General features: G+C 38.3%; 1 protein-coding gene across 1 annotated transcript; it reads right to left on the reverse strand.

Moving 5' to 3' along the window:
- Nucleotides 1-1,866: 1,866 nt before the first annotated feature.
- Nucleotides 1,867-17,935, reverse strand: thbs2a (thrombospondin 2a). Its single transcript, XM_056761126.1, has 22 exons — nucleotides 17,579-17,935; nucleotides 16,978-17,049; nucleotides 16,084-16,637; nucleotides 15,577-15,661; nucleotides 13,416-13,612; nucleotides 12,115-12,255; nucleotides 11,944-12,037; nucleotides 10,684-10,854; nucleotides 9,269-9,445; nucleotides 9,021-9,194; nucleotides 8,704-8,831; nucleotides 8,476-8,619; nucleotides 6,682-6,900; nucleotides 6,502-6,609; nucleotides 6,258-6,417; nucleotides 5,421-5,539; nucleotides 4,788-5,022; nucleotides 4,217-4,444; nucleotides 3,853-4,124; nucleotides 3,672-3,769; nucleotides 3,447-3,586; nucleotides 1,867-3,151 (listed from the first exon to the last, which is right to left on the reverse strand). The coding sequence occupies exons 1-22, from the start codon at nucleotides 17,592-17,594 to the stop codon at nucleotides 3,144-3,146; spliced, it is 3,540 nt and encodes a 1,179-aa protein (XP_056617104.1). The 5' UTR covers nucleotides 17,595-17,935; the 3' UTR covers nucleotides 1,867-3,143.
- Between the last annotated feature and the right edge of the window lie 2,314 nt (nucleotides 17,936-20,249).

A 20,249-nucleotide genomic window follows, 5' to 3' on the forward strand; every position in this document is an offset into this window, starting at 1 on the left:
AGCATGACCTCTATTCATTATTAGATTTATAACTCAATAACCTCTGTTGATAACTTGAGAAGGCCAACGTGTCAGAGCAGTGAGTACAAGATATTTCAACACCCTCGAGTCCATGTACCATGCAAATCTGAATGTCAAAGAAAAACTCTTGTGTGTTGTTATGTCATCGAGCATCTATGGCAGAGCCGTCGAATGAGTAAATGCAGTGACGGTTGCATATTTCATATCTCCATGGGCTATTTGCCTCCTAGGATACTGAACTTCCGGCCCATTCTAATGGAAACTACTCCATGTTCCTCACATTCAGATGTGATTATTCGGAACTGTGAGAAAGACCATTCCCACTCCGACCAGTACTGCTCGTGTAGCTCAATGATCTTTGCACCCAGAAAAGCAAATATTTCTCACAGCACACCGAAAATCAACCAGCAATGTCAAGCGTAGACACAATATTTACTTATAACTCCATAAAATGAAAGCTCCCATTCTGCCTTTGAAACACTGCACTCCGCATTTGACCTATCTTATTCTGTAGTAACACAAGGATCGTAGCTGACATCATAAGCGAGATGGTTTCTATGGCTTAAAAAGAAAAATAATCGAAACGTCATTTGGGAGGCGCAGTGTAGTGCTATTGTCTAGTCTTGATCCAGAACAGAGCATTTCATGGTCTTGCATCACAATGCAGCCGTATGCCAAAAGGGAGCAAAACTGAAAGATTATTTATTAGAAAGATAATTTAAAGAATCATCCGACAGCTGTATTTAATATCAGCCATGTTTGAGAGAGGTCAGGTTAAAAACAGCAACTGAAAGGGCAAAGAAAGGATAGATTTAAATACAATATTCTATTGTTATTACAGTCATGTAAAAAAAATGCAGATTCTTTCTCTTGTGTTTCACTGCAAAAACTGTTCATTTGATTGTTGTTGTTTCCATAGAAAACTGGCTCAGGCTAGAGTACGTTATGGGTGCCTGTGGTGCAGGGCCACACTTGTTAACATTTATATTGTTTGGTTGACAGCACTTGCTAACCGAACGTCAGTCAGTGAGAAGTTTCACAGTCAGCTTCAATTAAAGACTCATTTATCTTAATATTTACCAAATGGTCTCTTGCTCGCCTGAGGATTACCGCTCACTTAGAAAGCCACATTCGGTGTGCTTTTGTCTAGGTATTTAGTTCGGTAAATGATTGAGATACTGCGAATACAAATTTGCCAATTTAGTGTTCTGTGCATAAGAACAACACGTGGAAAAGAAAGATTTAAAAACACAACTATTAATTTATACCACATGGTGCAAGTGGTTTCGAAAAAGAACAGTTGATTCTGGAAAAGATCGCTGTAATGTCTTACTTATGGTCCGTGAGGAAACCCAGGTACTGTAAGAGAAAACATTATTGTTTCATTTCTGAAGATTGGTGTACTTAAAGGGTCTGGCCTGGTGCCTCTTCCTTTGGTTATAAATGACAGTAGTCTATCATGTTTATCTCACAAAGCCAGATCCTGGCTTGCTAAAGCGCTCTTTGGACTAACCGCATTTACAACATATCAATGGTATCTTGGCTTCTTCTGTAGAGCAGATGGAAGTCACAAACGTCAGTTGGTGTTTTGCAGGAGACTTTATAAGAGTGTGTCTGTTGGAGATCAGAAAGACTTGGAACCTTTAAAATGAAGGAAAAAATTTGGTTTACAAAGGCCTGGCATTATAAATTCAAGCACGTAGCTGAATATTGTCTAGGTTTTTGCCATTTTTGACAATTTAAACACTTGTGTGTTCTTTTATTTTGTTTTAGTAGAAGAAAAACAATTCTTTAAAAATTAACATTATGTTCAATTTCAGAATATGGAGAATGTGTGTGTTAACCTTTATTTAAGAACAATCTCTAAAAGTTGTAAGAATAACAGATGTAGAAAACTTTGCAAGCACTGTAAAAAATAAAATAATGTTTTAAACAGATGTATAAAAAAGTTTTAAAATAAAATAACAGTTTTCCCTGTAAAATTACATGTTTCCCCCGTTTTTCTTATAAATTTGCTTTCTTTTTCTGTCATATTTGAAAGTGTATGTAAAAAAAGTCAAATTATACGTGGAAAATATGTAATATTACAAAAAATTTAACTTTTTTTTAAGTTGAGGGTTTTTGGGATGTTGCATTCAAATCAAAGGCATTGCACCTTTTTTTTTTTACAAAATATGCAATTATAATGACTATTAATCTAAAAGCAAAAATAAAAAAACACGTGGATATTTTCAGGCTAAAATGATCTAAACATAGTACAAGACAATGGACATTTATCTTCATATTCATATGTCTTTCAAACCAAACTGTTAGTCTTATTACATTTTTTACTCTGTTTATTCTGTTCATCTGAGAAAATGTAATAAAGGAATTTAAAGAAAGAAGTGTTTTAGGACCAGCACATTTAGGATAAATGTAACAAATGCAGTGTGACTAGGGACAACAACAAACCAAAACTCACATTTCAAAACATGACTGTCAAGTCTTGAATGATACAAAACTGCACAGGCATGAAGTCTCAAATTGAACGTCTTAAAAGCTCAGCCTTAAAAAAATCTGGACAATCAAATGTTGTCAGTGTAAACAAATAAATTAGTATTTACAATGTCTAGGTTCTGAAAGCATCGCAATAAACTAGACACAAACTTGATACTGAATTGCAAGAGTCATATAAATACTTTACACAAGTAATTATGATACAGTCTTAATATAAACATCTTCATCTCAAAGGTCTCTAAAACATTTATATGCTAATCAAACCCGAAGCCCCTGTTAGAATCGAGGGTTGTAGAAAAAGATGAATACAACATGAAAAAAGAATTCGGCACAATGTAAAAATACACAGGAAGTTAGTCCAAAAATCTTGTGCAAGGAAAGCAGAAGGGTAATTAAGTTGTCAGGAAATGATTGATGAAAGTGTGTGAATACCAAAAAAGTACTTTTGATATGATCTGTCATGATCTACTTTAAAACAAGCTATATGATTAATCCTATAGATTTGCTAGGCTCAATATGGTTGGGGTGTGTTTCATTGTGTCCTTCAAAGTCTTTGGTTTTTATCAGATTGTGTGTAAGTGTGTAACTGTGCTAAAGTCTCTTACAGGTTCCATTTCTGTTCTTGCTCAGTTATCTGAAAGGCAAAAAAAGAAAATGTTGTTAGTGCATCCTTGACCAATGGCAGTCAACAAGTAGGCCGTGTGTTCTGCATAGTATTTGATATGGTCGTTATAGGATGTATTACTGAAAGAAATTGCTCTAAAAGTGATCATTATATTATCGTTCCTCTGTTCGGTTATTGTTCTACTCTGGTGGACTCCATTATCAAGCTTTTTTATAATCAAATTTTATAGTTGTTTTCTTCCTTGATGTGAATTAAGAGAAATGCACATATCTTGCAAAACATGGTACAATTGAAATCTACTCACCTCGACATTCATACTTAAGATCAGAGAAGTAAACAAGTTCTTGGGAGAACACAAACAATCCTAATCTCCCTCCTGCATAGGACGTATCATAAATAGAGCCCGAGTCCGCCATGATCTGTTTCCCCTCATAAACCACCACCCTGTAGACAAGTAACACAGATCTATCAACTCTGCACGCTTTTCATAAGATAACTACAGGTGTATAGAACATCATCTGCTGCTCACCTAATGAAGCCTGTTTTGGGTCTGTGGATGAGATGCCACCTGTAAGCAGTATAATCCTTCCAGCCGATATTCTTTGGGTCGTGCCACAGCGTTCGGACCTGTCGGATCATACGCAAGAATCAGTTCGCGAAGAGCTTTTTGGAATCCAAGCAAAGGTGATACTGAAGAGTGTTAGTCTCACCTGTCCAGGTGTGTCTCCTGTGTGCCACAGGGCGTTACGCAGATGCTCCCCGGTGCCTGTGGTGGAGTTGACCACTTTCAGAGATACCCCGGAGATGCCAAATGCTTTAGAAGGTTGGTCCTCCCAGTACGTCTGAGTAATCTGCTTCCACATAACCACGTAGAATCGTCCGCTTGACTGGTAGCCAAACACAAACCCGGCGTAGTCGTCATCTCTATCGGTGTTGACGTAGAAAGTGCCACTGAAGTCTACAGCGTTAAACTCATCAAAGCCTTGGGGGGGATTAAAAACATTGAAGAGCAATTAGTGAAAGAGAAGTTAATATAAAGACCAGAGGGGCTGTTCTAAAAGATCTCATACTCACCCACAGCGATACCAGGGTCAGAATTGGCAGTCTGAACCAACTCTTTGCCCTGGTGTCTGACCACCCAGTTGGGGTCAATTTGGGTTGTTCCTTTAGGGTCCAAATGAACCATTTGAAACTTCCGGAAGTCAGTGCTGCTGATGCCGTCGTTCTCAGGGCACACGTCCAGAATGTCAGGAATGCTGTCGTTGTCAAAATCGTCTTTGCAGGCATCACCTCTTCCGTCCCCTGTGGGTGGACAAGATCAAATTAGGTCATAAATAAACTCAATGTGAAATGTCGATCACAGCGCATTTTATATTCATTATCAGATTGCTACAGATGTACAGTCAGGCATGCAGCTGGTTGCACTTTTAAGAAATTTCATTTTATCTCCTGGGAGCAAGCAGAACGGGAAGGAGTTAGAAATCACTGCCAGTTTTACACTCCTAGCCGGATTCTGTATAAAATTTAGAATTCCTTAAACTGGAAATGTTTGTGTTTGAACTTTTTCCCGCAATGTCTTAAAATACAGAGAATCTCTTTGAGCTGTTTTAAATCCAACCATAATCCATGCAATACAATAATTTACCATCAGAGTCATGTTGATCTTTGTTGGACACCAGCCTGCAGTTGTCTTTCTCATCAGGGATCCCATCGTTGTCATCATCAAAATCACAAGCATCTCCCTTGCCGTCTTTGTCGTGGTCAACCTGGTTGGCGTTGGGTATGTACGGGCAGTTATCCAGGTTGTTCTGATGTCCGTCTTCATCAATGTCTTGATTGTTGTCACACTGGTCACCAACTCGGTCATTATCAGAGTCCGACTGGTTAAACAATACAAATACATTAAAATGCTGCTGTGTCATTCTTATCAAATCTTACATTTGAACTACAGAACCAAGCATTGTTTTCTACTTTTTGGCTGCACAACCTCATCAAGACGTTTATCTTATATAACACTTCTCCAATCCAGAAAGTTATACCTTCTGGTAACATTAATTTAAAAGACCATTCAATATTTTCCTTTAATCAGCATTTCTAGATATATTGTTGTCATTCCAGTCCAGTGTCTGTTGAATTTCAACAAAATCAAACCTAAGGAGTGACAAAGTCATCCACTAGCTATGTGAAAGACGGGCAGCATGACAAGACACATGAACAGTTTGATAAAACATACATTTTTTTTGTAGTAGAGGTTAAATGGCAAGGGATATATATGTACCTGGTCAGGGTTGTGCAGCAGAGGGCAGTTATCACATTGGTCACCCACTCCATCCATATCTGTGTCCTTCTGGTCACCATTGTACATGTAAGGGCAGTTATCATTTTCATTCAGAACCTCTGGAAAACACAGTAAAACAGTAATGTTAGCATTACACAAGAGACCTGGTAACGTTCAAACTGTCCGAAATTTGCACCGGTTTTTGGGTATTTTGAGAGTAATTGTGATGGCATTGATGACAGTACCAAAATCTATCAACGTCCAATGCAATTGTGTTTTAAGTGTGAATAATTCTTCTCTAGTTGTTCCAAACCTGTATAAAATAAGATATTTGGACAAATGCTTGTAACCAAACAGTTCTTGGACCCCATTGACTACCATAGTAGGAAAAATTACAATGGTAGTTAAAAGTGCCCCAGAACTGTTAGAGGTCCTACATTCTTCAAAATATCTTATTTTGTGTTCAACAGAACAAAGTAATGTTTCCTACTATGGTAGTCAACGTTGGCCAATAACTGTTTGTTGTAAGCATTCTTCTAAATATCTTCCTCTGTCTTTATCATAAAAAAGCAATGTAAACAGATTTGGAACAACTCGAAGGTGAGCAAATGATGACAGAATTAGGTGAACTATCCCTTCATTTTCTGTGACTAATGTTAATTTAAATACATTGTATATCTAAACTGTTATGTTTATATCACATTCGCATTAAAGCAGGCATTGTGGTCACCAGTTATAGATCAGAACTGTCCACTTAAAAATTAGTATATAAGCATTAGGTAGATGCGTATTGGTAATTTGGTGGTTCCTATGGAAACACAGCTGGCAGTTTCTCACCGTCTCCATCAATGTCCGCCGCACAGGCATCTCCCTCACCATTGCCGTCTGTGTCAATCTGAGCAGGGTTGTGCTCGTACGGGCAATTATCACAACGATCGCCCACAAGATCCTTATCATAATCAAACTGCCTGGGATTATACAGTAGAGGACAGTTGTCCTGGAACACAACAGAAAGAATGAGACATTAACAAAATTGTAGATTGCAGATTGGAAAACATACAATTAAAGAGATTTGTTGTACCCCTTCATCCAGGATTCCATCATTATCATCATCTTTGTCACAGGCGTCTCCTTGACCATCTTTATCAAAGTCTTCTTGTCCCGAGTTTGGAAGGTTGGGACAGTTGTCCTGCAAATTAGATGTTTTTAGTTATCGCCAGTTTTGATTTGCAGACAAAGAAAACTAGGGAATGTCTGTTACCTTTTTGCAGTGGTATGATTGGTTGGCTCTACACACCAGGTTGTGATTGGGCCAGCCGTCGAGGTCAGAGTCCTCGCCGCAGATGTGGCCGTCCCCGGCATAGCCGATTTTACAATCACATTTGTACATGGGGTTACTGAAGTGGCCCATGTAGATACACTCAGCCGACCTGTGGCAGTTGTGGGTTTGGTCCTTGCAGGGGTTTTCTGCTTCACAAATCTGTAGAAGAATGAACAAACGTCCTTTAACACAATGACTATCAATAATACCATATCTATGTATAATGGATATGTATAATAATTATGATATTTTTCTCAGCTGTGCTGTATATACTGTTAAACTAAAATAGTTATCATTTTATACCTTGAATGATCTCAGCTTTGAACCATCGTGTTTGTTAAAAATCTGAGTATCTCAGCTGTAAAATATGCTGGAACACTGAAATAATTTCTTTCAGCCTCTTTTTCTTGTTCAGCCCCAATTTATTACTCCAGGGCTCTCGATCAAAGCAACCCAAACGTATTAGATCGGACGTTATGAAATCTTTGGGCAGAACAGCAAAACAGCTAGTTCTCCAAGAATTCTTTAAAACTGGTTGAACATAGAGGAATAGGAACAAAGCCTGAGTGACAGATCCATATGGTTGGACACTGGTATGTGCTGCGGCAGTGGGGAGATTTTTTCATTTAGCACACACGTTCTGTCCAAAGGGATTCACAATACACCTACAGGGACCAACCTAGGTATACATTTTAAGATTTGTATGTCACATACACAGATATATAAATATACCACTATTTGTGAAATGTAAATCTGGCATCAAGACTGCAAATGAAGAATACTTTTCTAAAGTGATAGTTCACCCAAAAATGATAATTCTGTCATCATTTATTCATCCTCTTTTCATTTCAAACCTCAATGACTTTCTTTCTTTCGCAGAACAAAGAAGAAGATATTTTGAAGAAAGTTGATAACCAAACAGCATCGGCACCCATTCACTTCTATTGTATGGACACAAAACCAATGTAAGTGAATGAGTACTGGTTAACAACATTCTTCAAAATATCATCGTTGGTGTATGAAAGTCATACAGGTTTGAAATGAGAAGAGGGTGAGTGAATGATGAAAGAATTTTTGGGTGAACTATCACTATTACTTTAAAACTCAAACTATAGTTTTACAATTTAACACTGTTACTGATAAAATCCCCCAAATCAGGCATTTTTATCCCAAAATTAAAGATTTGCTCATTATTTATTCACCCTCATGTCAATTAAAGCCTGTTCAAGACTCTTTTTTTCTTTAGAAGACCAAAGAAGATATTTAGGGAAATGTCTTGGTGGTTTTGTGTCCATACAATGAAAGTAAATGGGGTCCTGTGTTATTTGGTTAAAAATATTTTATTTTGTGTTCTGCAGGACAAAGAAATCATACAGGTTTGGAATGACATGAGGGTGAATAAATAATGAAATCATTTTCATTTTGGTGTTAAAAAAACATTCAGTACCATTCTACCAGTTTGCTACCTAACATTCTTATAACAAAACCCAGCTATTTCCTGTGATTTTTATACGGCCCTATTTTAGATAAACCTCCCAAATAAATAGTGTTTGGGTTTGGGCACATAACAGGTGATCGTGTCCCATCTAAGTCAATGCTTCCAGAAAAAAACAGATGTCGTAAATCAGAAGTCTGGATACACAAGACTAAAAAGCCGGACATATGGCTAAATAGTCAGCAGATTGAATCTTATGCAACAATTGATCAAATTTGCCTGATAACTGAATCACTGACCTGTTTATTTTCCTTTGCAATCTCCACTCCCATTCCGAAAGGCTGAGTGCCTTTGTATCGAGGAGGACAAGGTAAACAGTGGAAGCCCGGGTCTGTGTTGATGCACAGTTGAGAGTTGAAGCACAGGTCACGCACCATGTCACACTATGAACAGAAAACCCAAAATGTTATGTTAAACATTCAAATACGGCATTTTTAATTTGTTTTAAATCTCAATGTTCTTGGTACCTCATTAACATCCTCACAGAATGTTCCATTGCCACGGAAACCGACAGGGCAGGGCCCGCACTCCCATGAGCCATCGGCGGAACTAGTGCAGTCAACACCCCCAAAACAGGGGTTAGAGAGACAACCATCTGATGAAGTAAACAAGGATGAGAGAGATATAACACTAAATGTTTATGGATTATTGATCAGTCATTTAATGGACTTTGATATGTACTCTTTATATAAAAAAACATTATTATGTAGTAGCACACAGTTGCAACATGGATGGAAATGGAGTGCAAAAGTCAGAGAGTGAGAAATATCAAATGTGAACATACCCACTGGACAGTCGTGTTTGTTACAGGCTTCAGTGTCTCTAGATTCTCCTTGACATTTTTTGCCGCCATACTGTGGCCGAGGACTGTTGCACACGCGCGTTCGACTTTTCGTTCCTCCTCCGCAGGTGGTGGAGCAGATCGCCCAAGGAGACCACGGGCCCCAGGCTCCATCAACTATACGAGAAGAAGAAAGTGTAATTAGTATCGAAACAGCCAAGATTCCATAGAAACGAATGATTTATACTCACGTGGACAGGGTTTGGCTTCACACTTTTGTGTCTCCCTCCCGTTGCCTTCACAGTCCTTTCCTCCCAGCTGAGGCACAGGGGCGTTACAGTGGCGGATTCGTGTGATCTGCCCCTCCCCACAGGTTACCGAACAAGACGACCAGGGGGACCACAAACTCCAACCTCCATCTTGACGTACTATAAAGAAAGTCAAAGAGATAACTGTAAGTCATATGCACTAGATGTATTTGCTTATGAGTGACGACAGACGAGTCTACTTTTCTTGGTAGCTTCAAACATAAACACTTTTATTAAAAGATGTAAGAGAAAGGGGAGATGCAGAATTCAGAGCTTTCTTATTTCATGTTTTTTTTTTTGCCGAAGGGTCACTGTAACACAGGCAGTTTGTCGACTGCTATCCAAGAGACCAGCTGCTAACATCTGTCAGTTATAAAACACATTTAAGTCAACCGTAAACCAGAGTTAAAAGACAGATTTTGCATTGGTACACCACAAAGAGCTACATGACGTTCATTAGAAGTTCACAGAGAGTAAAGAATACCAGTTCATTCAACATCAGTTTATCTATTAGCACACACTTTATACACAAACGATACTGAAAATACAAAAAACTTCTGATTGCCACAAAATGAGGTATTGTCAGTATGACATGACTTGTAATAAGTGATTTTGCTGAAATTAAAGTTTTAACATTATGTAAATCTCACCCTGAAATGTGCAATTCTTTGTGTGTTCATACAGAGTCAGGGAATCTGGCTGGAAATAAACAGACAGATAAAGTCTGGCTGAACTTGCATTTTTCTTCACCACTTTTTTATGACATTTTAACATCTGTTTAGAAGACAGCTGTATTTCAGACCTCTCTTTTTACTCTTTTTATTTTAAACACACACCCTTAACCCGGCCTACAGAGACCATTACAGAGAAAAGCATCATGTTTTATCATTACAATGATTTCTGATGTTCTGAGGGTGGGGGGAATTTGAATTCAGTATTCAGGATAGCAATATTTAACCTCGCAATGCTGTATCAACTGTCTCAGGCCAAAAATAATATTAATATTTAGGGAAAGGGTGGAATGACCACCATTCTCACAAGACCGATAGTGTGAGAAATAACTGAAACTTACTGTAACATTAGGTCAATCCAGACTCATTACTTCTACAGTATTTGACCAAATCCAGAACTTTCTTTGTTCGGTTGAACACAAAAGAAGATATTTTGAACAATGCATGAAAGCAAACAGTTCTGGGGTACTTTTGACTTCCTACAATGGTGGTCAATGGGGTGCAAAAACTGTTTACTTACAAGCATTCTTGCAAACATTTTTCTCTGTGTTCATCAGAACAAAGAAACTATACAGATTTAGGAAGTGTGTAATTTACTGTATAATGGTAGAGCAAAACCTGTCTCACCACGGCTGTCGCATTTTCCCAGACTGCATCTGCGGGTTTGGATGGAAGGGCCGCTGCAGGGGTTACTGGTGGCATCACATGACCTGCCTCTTTGCTGTGTGCCCGTTCCACACGTGACGGTACACTCCGTCCATTCTGACCAGGGGGACCAGCCATCCTCGCTGTCTTTAGCTGTAAACACACAAGTATGTTTAGTGTATGGTTTAGTGTGACCTCACCACCACACCCATCAGGGTGATCCCCAATGCTGCTTTATTTAAAGAGCAAAGGCAACATACTGTACATTTGAAGTTACTGTACATATGACATCATCTTTCTCGACCCACTTCAGAGCATGGGAACATATAGTAAAGCTTGTAACTCATCGCTAATAAAAATGTGCGGTTGGCAAACTCAAGAAACACAATAAAAAACAAAAGCATTTATGTATTTTTAAAACTCTACATTAGTCACACCACAAAGGCTTGAGGTCATCTAGACTGAAAAGGTAAAAACTGTGCCGCATAACAGAAACATGTTCCAATAAGCTCTTAAATTGAGGGCAACAGTAAACTGTGAAGAACTTTGTTAGTTTTGTTGTGGGGAAGTAATTTTACACATGCAGCAATGTTACTATCACAAAATAAACAAGACGACTTTGACAAAATGTTACATTTGACATGTAACAAGTCATAAATTTTGTAAGTTTGTAATTTTTTAACCCTCATTTCTAAGTCGCTTTAAATAAAAACTGTGTGCTAAATAATTAAATAAAACAATCAGAAATGAAATCAAAACTTTTGTAGTGTTTTGTTCATATCTGTTAGCATTAGCAGTGTATGCTTTGTGCATCTAGATACATGAAGCTATAGTGGAGGAGAGAGGGCAGTAATCGCAAACTTGTTGCCTGAAACACTGAAAACTGAAAAGTTTTTCCTTTCCGTTCTTAAAAAACCCAACAATATTCATTGTCAAAACAATCTTGTTCTAAATGTCACTGTAAAGAAAGACTACAAGTACTTTTGCATAATTAAAGACTGAACATGTAATGCGCATGATGTCAGCGTTTTCACAAAATCACATTTATGAAGTTTGCCTTCCATAAAGCCCATTTTTTAAGTTAGCATTTTCAGGCCCCCAAACACCATTGACATATAAATGGATGGCCCATACATGAATATAGTGTTGAATAAACGCCTGCATTTTGTGATTACAACAAAGCAGACAAAAAGAACAAAGAGAAAGCATAGGTCTCAGAGAGACATCAGAAACTCTACTTACGCAGGCACAGCGGGCAGCACTCTCCATCCAGGAAAGTCGGGCTGGCACAGGCTACTGGAGGACATGTGATCTGATGGCACACAATCTTTGATTCCTGCAGAAAACATAAAGAACAAATTCAGCATTCAGAACAAAGAGCAGATCACTTTTCCATTCATCAGTTCTTCCTACCTGACAGGTGCACTTAGTACAGCTGTCCACGACCCAGTCCTCCTTATCCTCAAAAAGTCGGCCGTCTTGCCAGCACATGCGCTTGTCTTTGATGTTCTTCATGTTCCTGAGCACCTCCTTCATCACAGTGTTCTCCTCAGTCTGACCGACAGATGCGCAGCAGGACAGACAGATGGACAACATTTTAATAGCAGGCTTCCAGTCTTCCACGTGTAGATAAAGAAAGGTGATTTAAATTTTGGAACATTTTCTTTATATTGTGTATGCCTTTAAAAGATGTGCTTTTTATTATGAAAATGTCTTCAAAGGAGTTTGGGGAAAAGATCTCCAGGATCTATTAAGCGTCCTGAGCTGAAAGAGCAAGCTTTGAGCAGTACAAGAGCAGACCTGAGAACTATTAGCAAAAGAATTTCACACCATCCTCCAATTGAAATCCTCCACAGAGGAAACATAGAGAAGAAAGTCAGAGCAAAAGAAAACAAAAATAAATGAAAGGAAAGAAAAGAAAATATTATTTAAATTGCTAAAGCACACAAGTATGTACAACAACAGAAAATGCAAGACAAGCCCATCTGATGATTTAATCCATGCACGTATAAGAGAACACCAATCTGAGGCAGTGGCTAGGAAGTTCTGAAACAGAACACCACACGGTCTGGAAGAGCCTCAGGGACCCGCAGCATCCAGCGGCTGGATTTCCTAGAGATTATGCCCAGACTCCCTCATAGCTGGGAAGCTCCCAGCGGAGGATAAAGAGGCTGTTTAAACACTGCCAGACACGATTAGGTTCCTATTCACACTTCCTATCTCCCTCTAAAAAAAATCATAAAAACCTTGCCCACATATTCCCATTTTCCACTGCCTCCATTTCTTCCTTTAATGGTTCTATTTAGACTTTCTTTTTCAATTGAAGCACCATAATCCAATTTATTTGTTAAAAAAATCTCTGAATCACAGGTTGGCCACTGACCAACACACACGCACACAGGCACAGTCAGAACACACACAAAAGCAAGTCAAGCGAAGCTTTTACTACAATATTTGCATCAATTTGGTCATGAAGTGTTGTTCGTGAATTGTGGGGATTACAATGTTCACACAGATGTGAGGTGCAAAGCGTGCAGATTCATTTCTTTACATTTTTGTCTTTACATACACACTAAAATCTTTGCATTATTTTATAGCATTATATTAAAGATTGGTGACCAGCTTAAACAGGTAAAAAAGGGTTTGGGATTAAAGGATGACAGAATTTTAATTTTGGGGTGAACTATTCTGATGATCAAAAAACACAACTTTACCACTTTCTGTAAGCCGTCGATGAGGTTGCCTACGACGATACGGAGACCTTTGAGCTCCTGGAACATGGTGCTTAGCTCCTCACAGGAACGCTCACACATCTCTGAGGCCAACTTCTCCTTCTGTGTGATGAAGTTGGTGGAGATGGCTGTACCCACAGACACAGTCTCTATACTCTCATTTACCACGTTTACTTCCTCTAAAAGAGAAAAGACAGCAGCCGATCATTGTCTCGAAACTTCAATGATCAAACAGACTTGAACTTTATCTTAGTCTTAAAATCTCACAGTGATAGTTCACGCAAAAAGGAAAATTCTGTCATTATTTACTAACCCTCTTGTCATTTCAAACCTGTATTACTTTCTTTCTTCTGCAGAACAAAAAAAGAAGATATTTTGAAGAAAATTGGAAACCTAACAGCGGCAGCACCTGTTCACTTCTATTGCGGACCAAAGCCAATGGAAGTGAATGGGTGCCGGTTACCAACATTCTTCAAAATACCTTCTTCTGTGTTCTTCAGAAGAAAGAAGTAATACTGGTTTGAAATGACAAGAGGGTAAGTAAATAATGACAGAATTTTCCTTTTTGGGTGAACAATCACTTTAACGTCAACATTTATGCTAAAACACAGCAAGCAGCTACCTTCCCAAATTTATGCCATTGCAGCAGTCACAGTGTTCAAGCATTTCACTTTAATTAGCCCGTGACTTAGCATCTGACACTAGGATAAAAGATATTATAACAGATAAATAGAGTATTTTAGGCTTAACAGATGTGAAGCAAACTCCACACCCCACGCTTTCAGATGTTTAATTCTTTCCCAAATCCCACCCTTCTGATTTAAATATAATGAATGTGCAGAAGCCACTCAGAAGTAACGTTTAAAAAACCATAGATTTTTCAAGGCACGTCTAAGGAAAAAGAAAAGGGTGTTAGAGATGTACGCAATAGCAGAGGAATGCCGTCCATGCAAAACCTCCCCTTAGATATCTGCAGCCATTTGGGGTCATTTGTGTAAATTTTCTCCAGATTATTGGAAGACAGGAGACAGTAAATCAGGGAGCCGTGTTGTTACCTTCCGAGGTCCCTGTGAGATTCATGCAGTTGTTAAACACTGCTGAACTCGTTCAAATCTCTTGGGGGTTTCAGTCATTGCTGGGAAAATAAGTGTGTGTTTGTGTGCGTCTTTTTCTGAGAATTTCTTGACAGACTTTTGCGCATTTCGCCTTTTATTCAGTAATACGTGGCAGTCCTTAACTGGGGCATTGGTGAGTTTATAGGGACCTCTGCATTGGCATCCGATCTTGCTGCAGTTGGCACGTATCCGTGTTGGCGATGGAAATGGAAGTTTTTTTTTGACTCTGCATATCCTATGCATACTTATTCAATTATAATTAAGAAGAAGTGATGCGGTGCGACAGACATGCTCACACCCTCACAGCTCACACAAGGCTCGGCTTTGTCATGGTCTAAAACTTAAGCACGAAAGGGATGTGATCCAGGGATGTGATTATTTACATATAAAAATGACTATCCAAGCACTCTTCTCTCCATGAGAGTGCAACCAAGAAAACCAAAGCACATACCATTCAATTTAAAAAAATGCCAGCCCCACAAACCAGTTCATGATCTCACCCTTTGTGTGTACAGAAATTGATGTAAGTATGAACTTTTTCCACACTCTCTAAAAGCGTATGGCATAGAAAAGCCCCGCCAATGTATATTCCTATGACCGTTTTTAACTTCATGGCATGTGCACATTGGTTGACCCGTAAACCACTAGACTAACACCAGCATTTCCCATAAACATGAAGTAATATGGTCAGAAATTTCCATAGCTCTGATCTGCAGATTTCGTGACCCACTTAGATGAGAGCCAAAGAAGCCTGAAATGAAAACGGAATCCAACGGAAAACATACCAACCCTCTTAAAACAAATTTGATCAGGGACCTCAGAGCAAAAATCCACTAGACCTTGGAACATTCAGATGTCCATACATTATCACATCCCTGAAACCTCCCTCTCACACAAAATGAAAGCCCAAACAGATGCCACAGGTGAACGTTTTGTTAGATATTGCAAGAACTTCTGTGGTTTTCCCATTCAGATTTAGTCATTTATGGTTTATTCTTTTCGTTTAAAAGATATGATTTGATTCTTACCAGGTTTGGCGATCTCGCATCCTTTGTGTTTTAGGATATCCTGGACTGGTGTGTCAAAAATGAACTGTACGTTTTGTAGTAAACCCTGTAAGATGACCGAAATTGTAACATTGTCAGTCCATTGCCATGCCAAACTGAATACATTTACAAAATTTCTTCGGAAAAACAACAATGACGAAAATATATATATCGAGGCTGAATCTACAGTAATCTGAATAAATGATTTCTTTAAATGGTGCTCTGCCACCAAGCCTTTTAAATGAATCAACTCAAGTCAAAATAAATCCACCGGTTAGAAATGACCATGGTTAGATTTACAGAAATATTATTATTTAATTATTATATAATTTCCCTCTGAAACAAGTAAATATAGTTAAAGAAAGTATAACCACTCATTTGTCACTCGTTTGATAAAACAAATGATATATTAATGTATCATCATGCAGGGATACCCACAGTTAAAAGCATATATAAAAGATGATGTTCATCCAGAAGAACAAGTCCTACCCTAAAGTGGTTTTCCCTGATAGATCCTTTAGCCACATACATTTGACTGCCCTCTGGTCGCAGGTTCTCATAGAAAGGCTCATCCAGAATCACACTGTCAATGAGGCTACAGCCTACATAAAGGTGAGCGTTCTCTCCGTGAATGTACAGCGTGACGTTCTTCCATTGTGAATCAGACAAATCCACATCCTCAAAGGACACAACATTCTGAGACCCCTTAACCAAGTAGATCAGATCCAGAGTGTTGGCACGTCCGTTGGACAGAATCTCAAATTGTCGGCTCCCGCTGGAGTTCTCCAAACCAATCAGGGTTCCCCTGGAGCCCTTGTCCTGTCGTAAAGTGGCCACAAACACAAAACCCTCATTGTTTTGAATCTGCTTCAGGATCTGATGGAGGGCTGGAGTTTTCACAGCAGGGATGTGGTCAAAACGGATGAAACGGTACGCCGGTGAGTTCCAATCATGGCCCTTGAAGATCTTGGCACCGATCGTCTTTCGGCTGATGCCGCTGGTTTTGAAAAGGTCGAAGGCAGATTCATCTTCCACATGGCCATCTTTGAACGAGTCAACAGAACATTGCATTTGAGGAAAAGAGATGATTCAATTTCAACAAAGTGCAGATGTTTACATGAGAACACACAATATATTTAATGGGATGATTATGCAAGATATTCAAGAAAATGTTACATCATCCAGTTTTGAACTTTGAGCATCATAGAAACTCTTCATGTTAATGAATGAAACACAGATGTTCTTGGATGCACATGGAAAAATGAGTAAACTGGCTTGGTGTAAAATGTCTGAATATGCGGAAACATCATCAACAACAGAAATATAGTTTATAGAATAAATATTTAAAAGCAGTTAAGTAACAGGTGTGCATCATCAATTTACCTTGAGGTAGAGCACTGATGCACAGCAACAACAACGGCAGCAAGCAATGACTTCTCCTGAGTATCATAACGCCTTCAAAATACACAATATAAAAACAAACTCTAAATAAGAAACCAACACTTTATTACACGCTAATGAACTATATAATAACCTGTATAAAACCTGTTAAACGTTTAAAGTTTAAAACACAATAATGCGTTGTTCAGACTGTCAACCCAGTAGAGTTTATCAAATAAAAGTCATAAACAGTTTTAACAAATTAAGCAATTTAACGGTTTGTTAAGCCAGTGTTTAATATATATATATATATATTTTTTTATTCCAATGAAAAACCATTGTCTAAATGGTCAGGGAAGTTTAGCTAACCCTTTCAATTGCTAATAAACCATTTTCTATTTTGTTTTTAACTGTGGTAAAACCCTATTTACCACAAATTTGCCACGGTCTTACAATTGTAACCATAGTTTAAGAATGATATAGTTACAGTAATCCAGTAATATAAAATAATGAAAAAAATATATACTTTTATCATAGTAAAACTATGATAATTTTTTATTTTAAAACAAAAATATGCTACCCACAGAAAACCCAACTCCTTTACCTGTTGTTAAGTGCATCCAAATAAAAACACAAAAAACGTATTTCCTCTATGCTGACAAAAATCTCGCAAAAAGTCTTCAGGAAAATATTAGATGCGCAAAAACTAAATCCACTGTGTCTATATCATCCACCGGCTCGAGGGTTTCGCTTTAATGACTTGAGAGCTTCTGGACAGAAGCCCTATATACGGTTCAGGACGAACATGTCAGTCAGTCTGGTTCGGATATAAAGCTGGACCTGCTGAGGGGGGCTGAATTAAGTGATTTCCATCCTATAATGTCATGTGCCGGTAGCCTACCAGTGCTGAAGCACAGAAAGCTCCCGCCCTCCCCTACTGTGACTTTTTCAAGTCCAAATCTCCACTCAGTGTCCCGATGAGGAGAAACATTAAGCAGTTAAAGAGAGATGCAGAGGTTTGCGCAAGATGCGAGTCCGCTCTCAGGCGCGAGTGCGCAGTGGATAGAGATGCTTAAATGACGTCTTACGTTTTCTTTTGTGAAATATATTTACAATTGTATTAATATATTCAACTTAACAATTCGATCAATAATTATATGATACCTATATATTTCGTTAACACGTTTATATTTCTTATTACTCTCTGCAGCCTTTGTCGAAAGCGTTGTTTTGCTTTATGAACTCAATAGCCCCGTTTTTGACATTCTGCGCGCGCGCACATACTTTGGAAACGTCTGGTTTGGTACGAATGTTAAGCTCGAAGTCTGGAAAAAATCCGCTTTTGCACAAGATCTGCTTCCCAAATCCCGCCGCTGTGTGTCAATCTGAGATAACTCATACATTACACTGTTGGACGGATCAAGGAATTGGATTAAGGATCCGCTTTTAGATCTAAATGACGTCACGCGATGTTATCTATCATATTTTGGCTAACGTGTCGTCTCCAAGGACCAACAGACAAGGACAAACCGCAGACGACGTGATGTCATCTGCGTTCATAAACTTACACGGTCCCATGAGACAAACATAAATCTCAGTGTCATATTTAGATGATTCATTTGAAGCATTTCTTATTCAGTTCTCAAGCAAAGATATAGCGTGACAACACTTATTGTGTGATCAAATTGGCTTGTCCTAGATATTGTACCATCTTTGAAAGGACTTATTGAGGAAACATACAATGCTTATTTTGTCTGCTACTGTGGTTCTATTTGATATCCTATAGAGAGTCGTATTTCATTCAGAGAGTATAAACACACCTGTGCTGACATATTCAATGTAAATTTGGTTGTTGACATTACAGCTCTGCTGTTCTCTGTAGGCTACATGGAAATGAGGGTGTTTTACTAAAATTGGTTGGTTTTCAATGATTTTTCACCTTTTTTTGGTACAACTATTAGATGTCGACACTTGATGGTGACCGATGGGCTGCTGTCCATCATATCAAAAAGTCAATCCAGCCTTCGTACCCAATGTTTAGGGACTGAACAGTTAAATTAACCAGTTTGTGTTGGCTATCCTATACTGCTAATTCTTGAATTATTTGAAAATTTATATTTGCAGGGGAAAAAGATGCAGTAAGACATCTGTGCCATCCTATGTTGACGATTGACTCATTGAAACATATCACTCTCATTGTAAATTAAAATATTCAATTAACCTTAAGCATTTTAAGAGATTTGCTTAAGAAAAATACCATTACTGAGATTTGATTGAATTAAAATCAGAGGACGCATAGGACGTAAGACCGATTCCTTTGATCTTTTTTATTACAAGAGTTCTACCTTTAAAATCTACGGCGTTCAGTAAAATGTTTGATTTCATAGCAGGTTACGCATGACTGCTCCCTTAGAAGATGGAATGTTCCCTTATGATAGAGATGAGCATCAGATTAGATATTGAGGTTTTTACCGAAAACCGGACCCAGAGACCTCTGCTTTCACTCTCCTAAATATCCATCTGTCAGAATCAGACTAATTGCACGCCATAAACTAAACAACCGAGGTGTTTTCCCAGGCAGCGTGCAATGACCCAAATGTGTCACAACAAACTACATAATTTGGATTTTAAAATTTATCGCAGGTCTGGTCGAGGACACTGTTTAGAAAAGACTCAAAGTGCATATTGTTATTTCCAAGAGTCACAAAAATGGAAAAACTGTCTTTAAAAACAAGATCTTGATGAAAACATGCTCTATACGCAGAAATGTGATGTAGAGGTCTGCATGCATAAATAAAAAATAGAGAACAGTGGCTTGCCAAGACTTTATTATTTTAAGTGACTCCTATTATTTATCAGATCAAAATAAACAGCTTGCGTCTGCATTTTATAACCAGGCCAGTTCTTGCCTGCCCTAAACATGTTACCACCTTTAAAGGGTTAAGAAATACAGCTGTTCAGCATTTTTCAATTATATGCAGATTTACAGAATGAGACACAAAGGAGTCAAGACGATTGGTCATACTTGTGACCCATGATGCCGAACGCATTTCAATCCAGTTGTTGCTTTCCTTTAAATTCTGCGCATAAATCAAAGCCAGATAACAGACGGAAAAGAAAAACTATGCTGATATGCATAGTAAAATCAACCGGAATTTGAATCTTCTCAATGTTCAAAGAAAAAACTAAAAGAAAGTAAGAAAGAAAGAGAGAGTCAGAGAGAGAATAAAGCATTTAGAGAAGGAGGAGCTTTGGCCCTGGGTCCCTGGGCACAG

This window comes from Triplophysa dalaica, chromosome 11, assembly GCF_015846415.1.
Source record: "Triplophysa dalaica isolate WHDGS20190420 chromosome 11, ASM1584641v1, whole genome shotgun sequence".
Taxonomy (NCBI): Eukaryota; Metazoa; Chordata; class Actinopteri; order Cypriniformes; family Nemacheilidae; genus Triplophysa; species Triplophysa dalaica.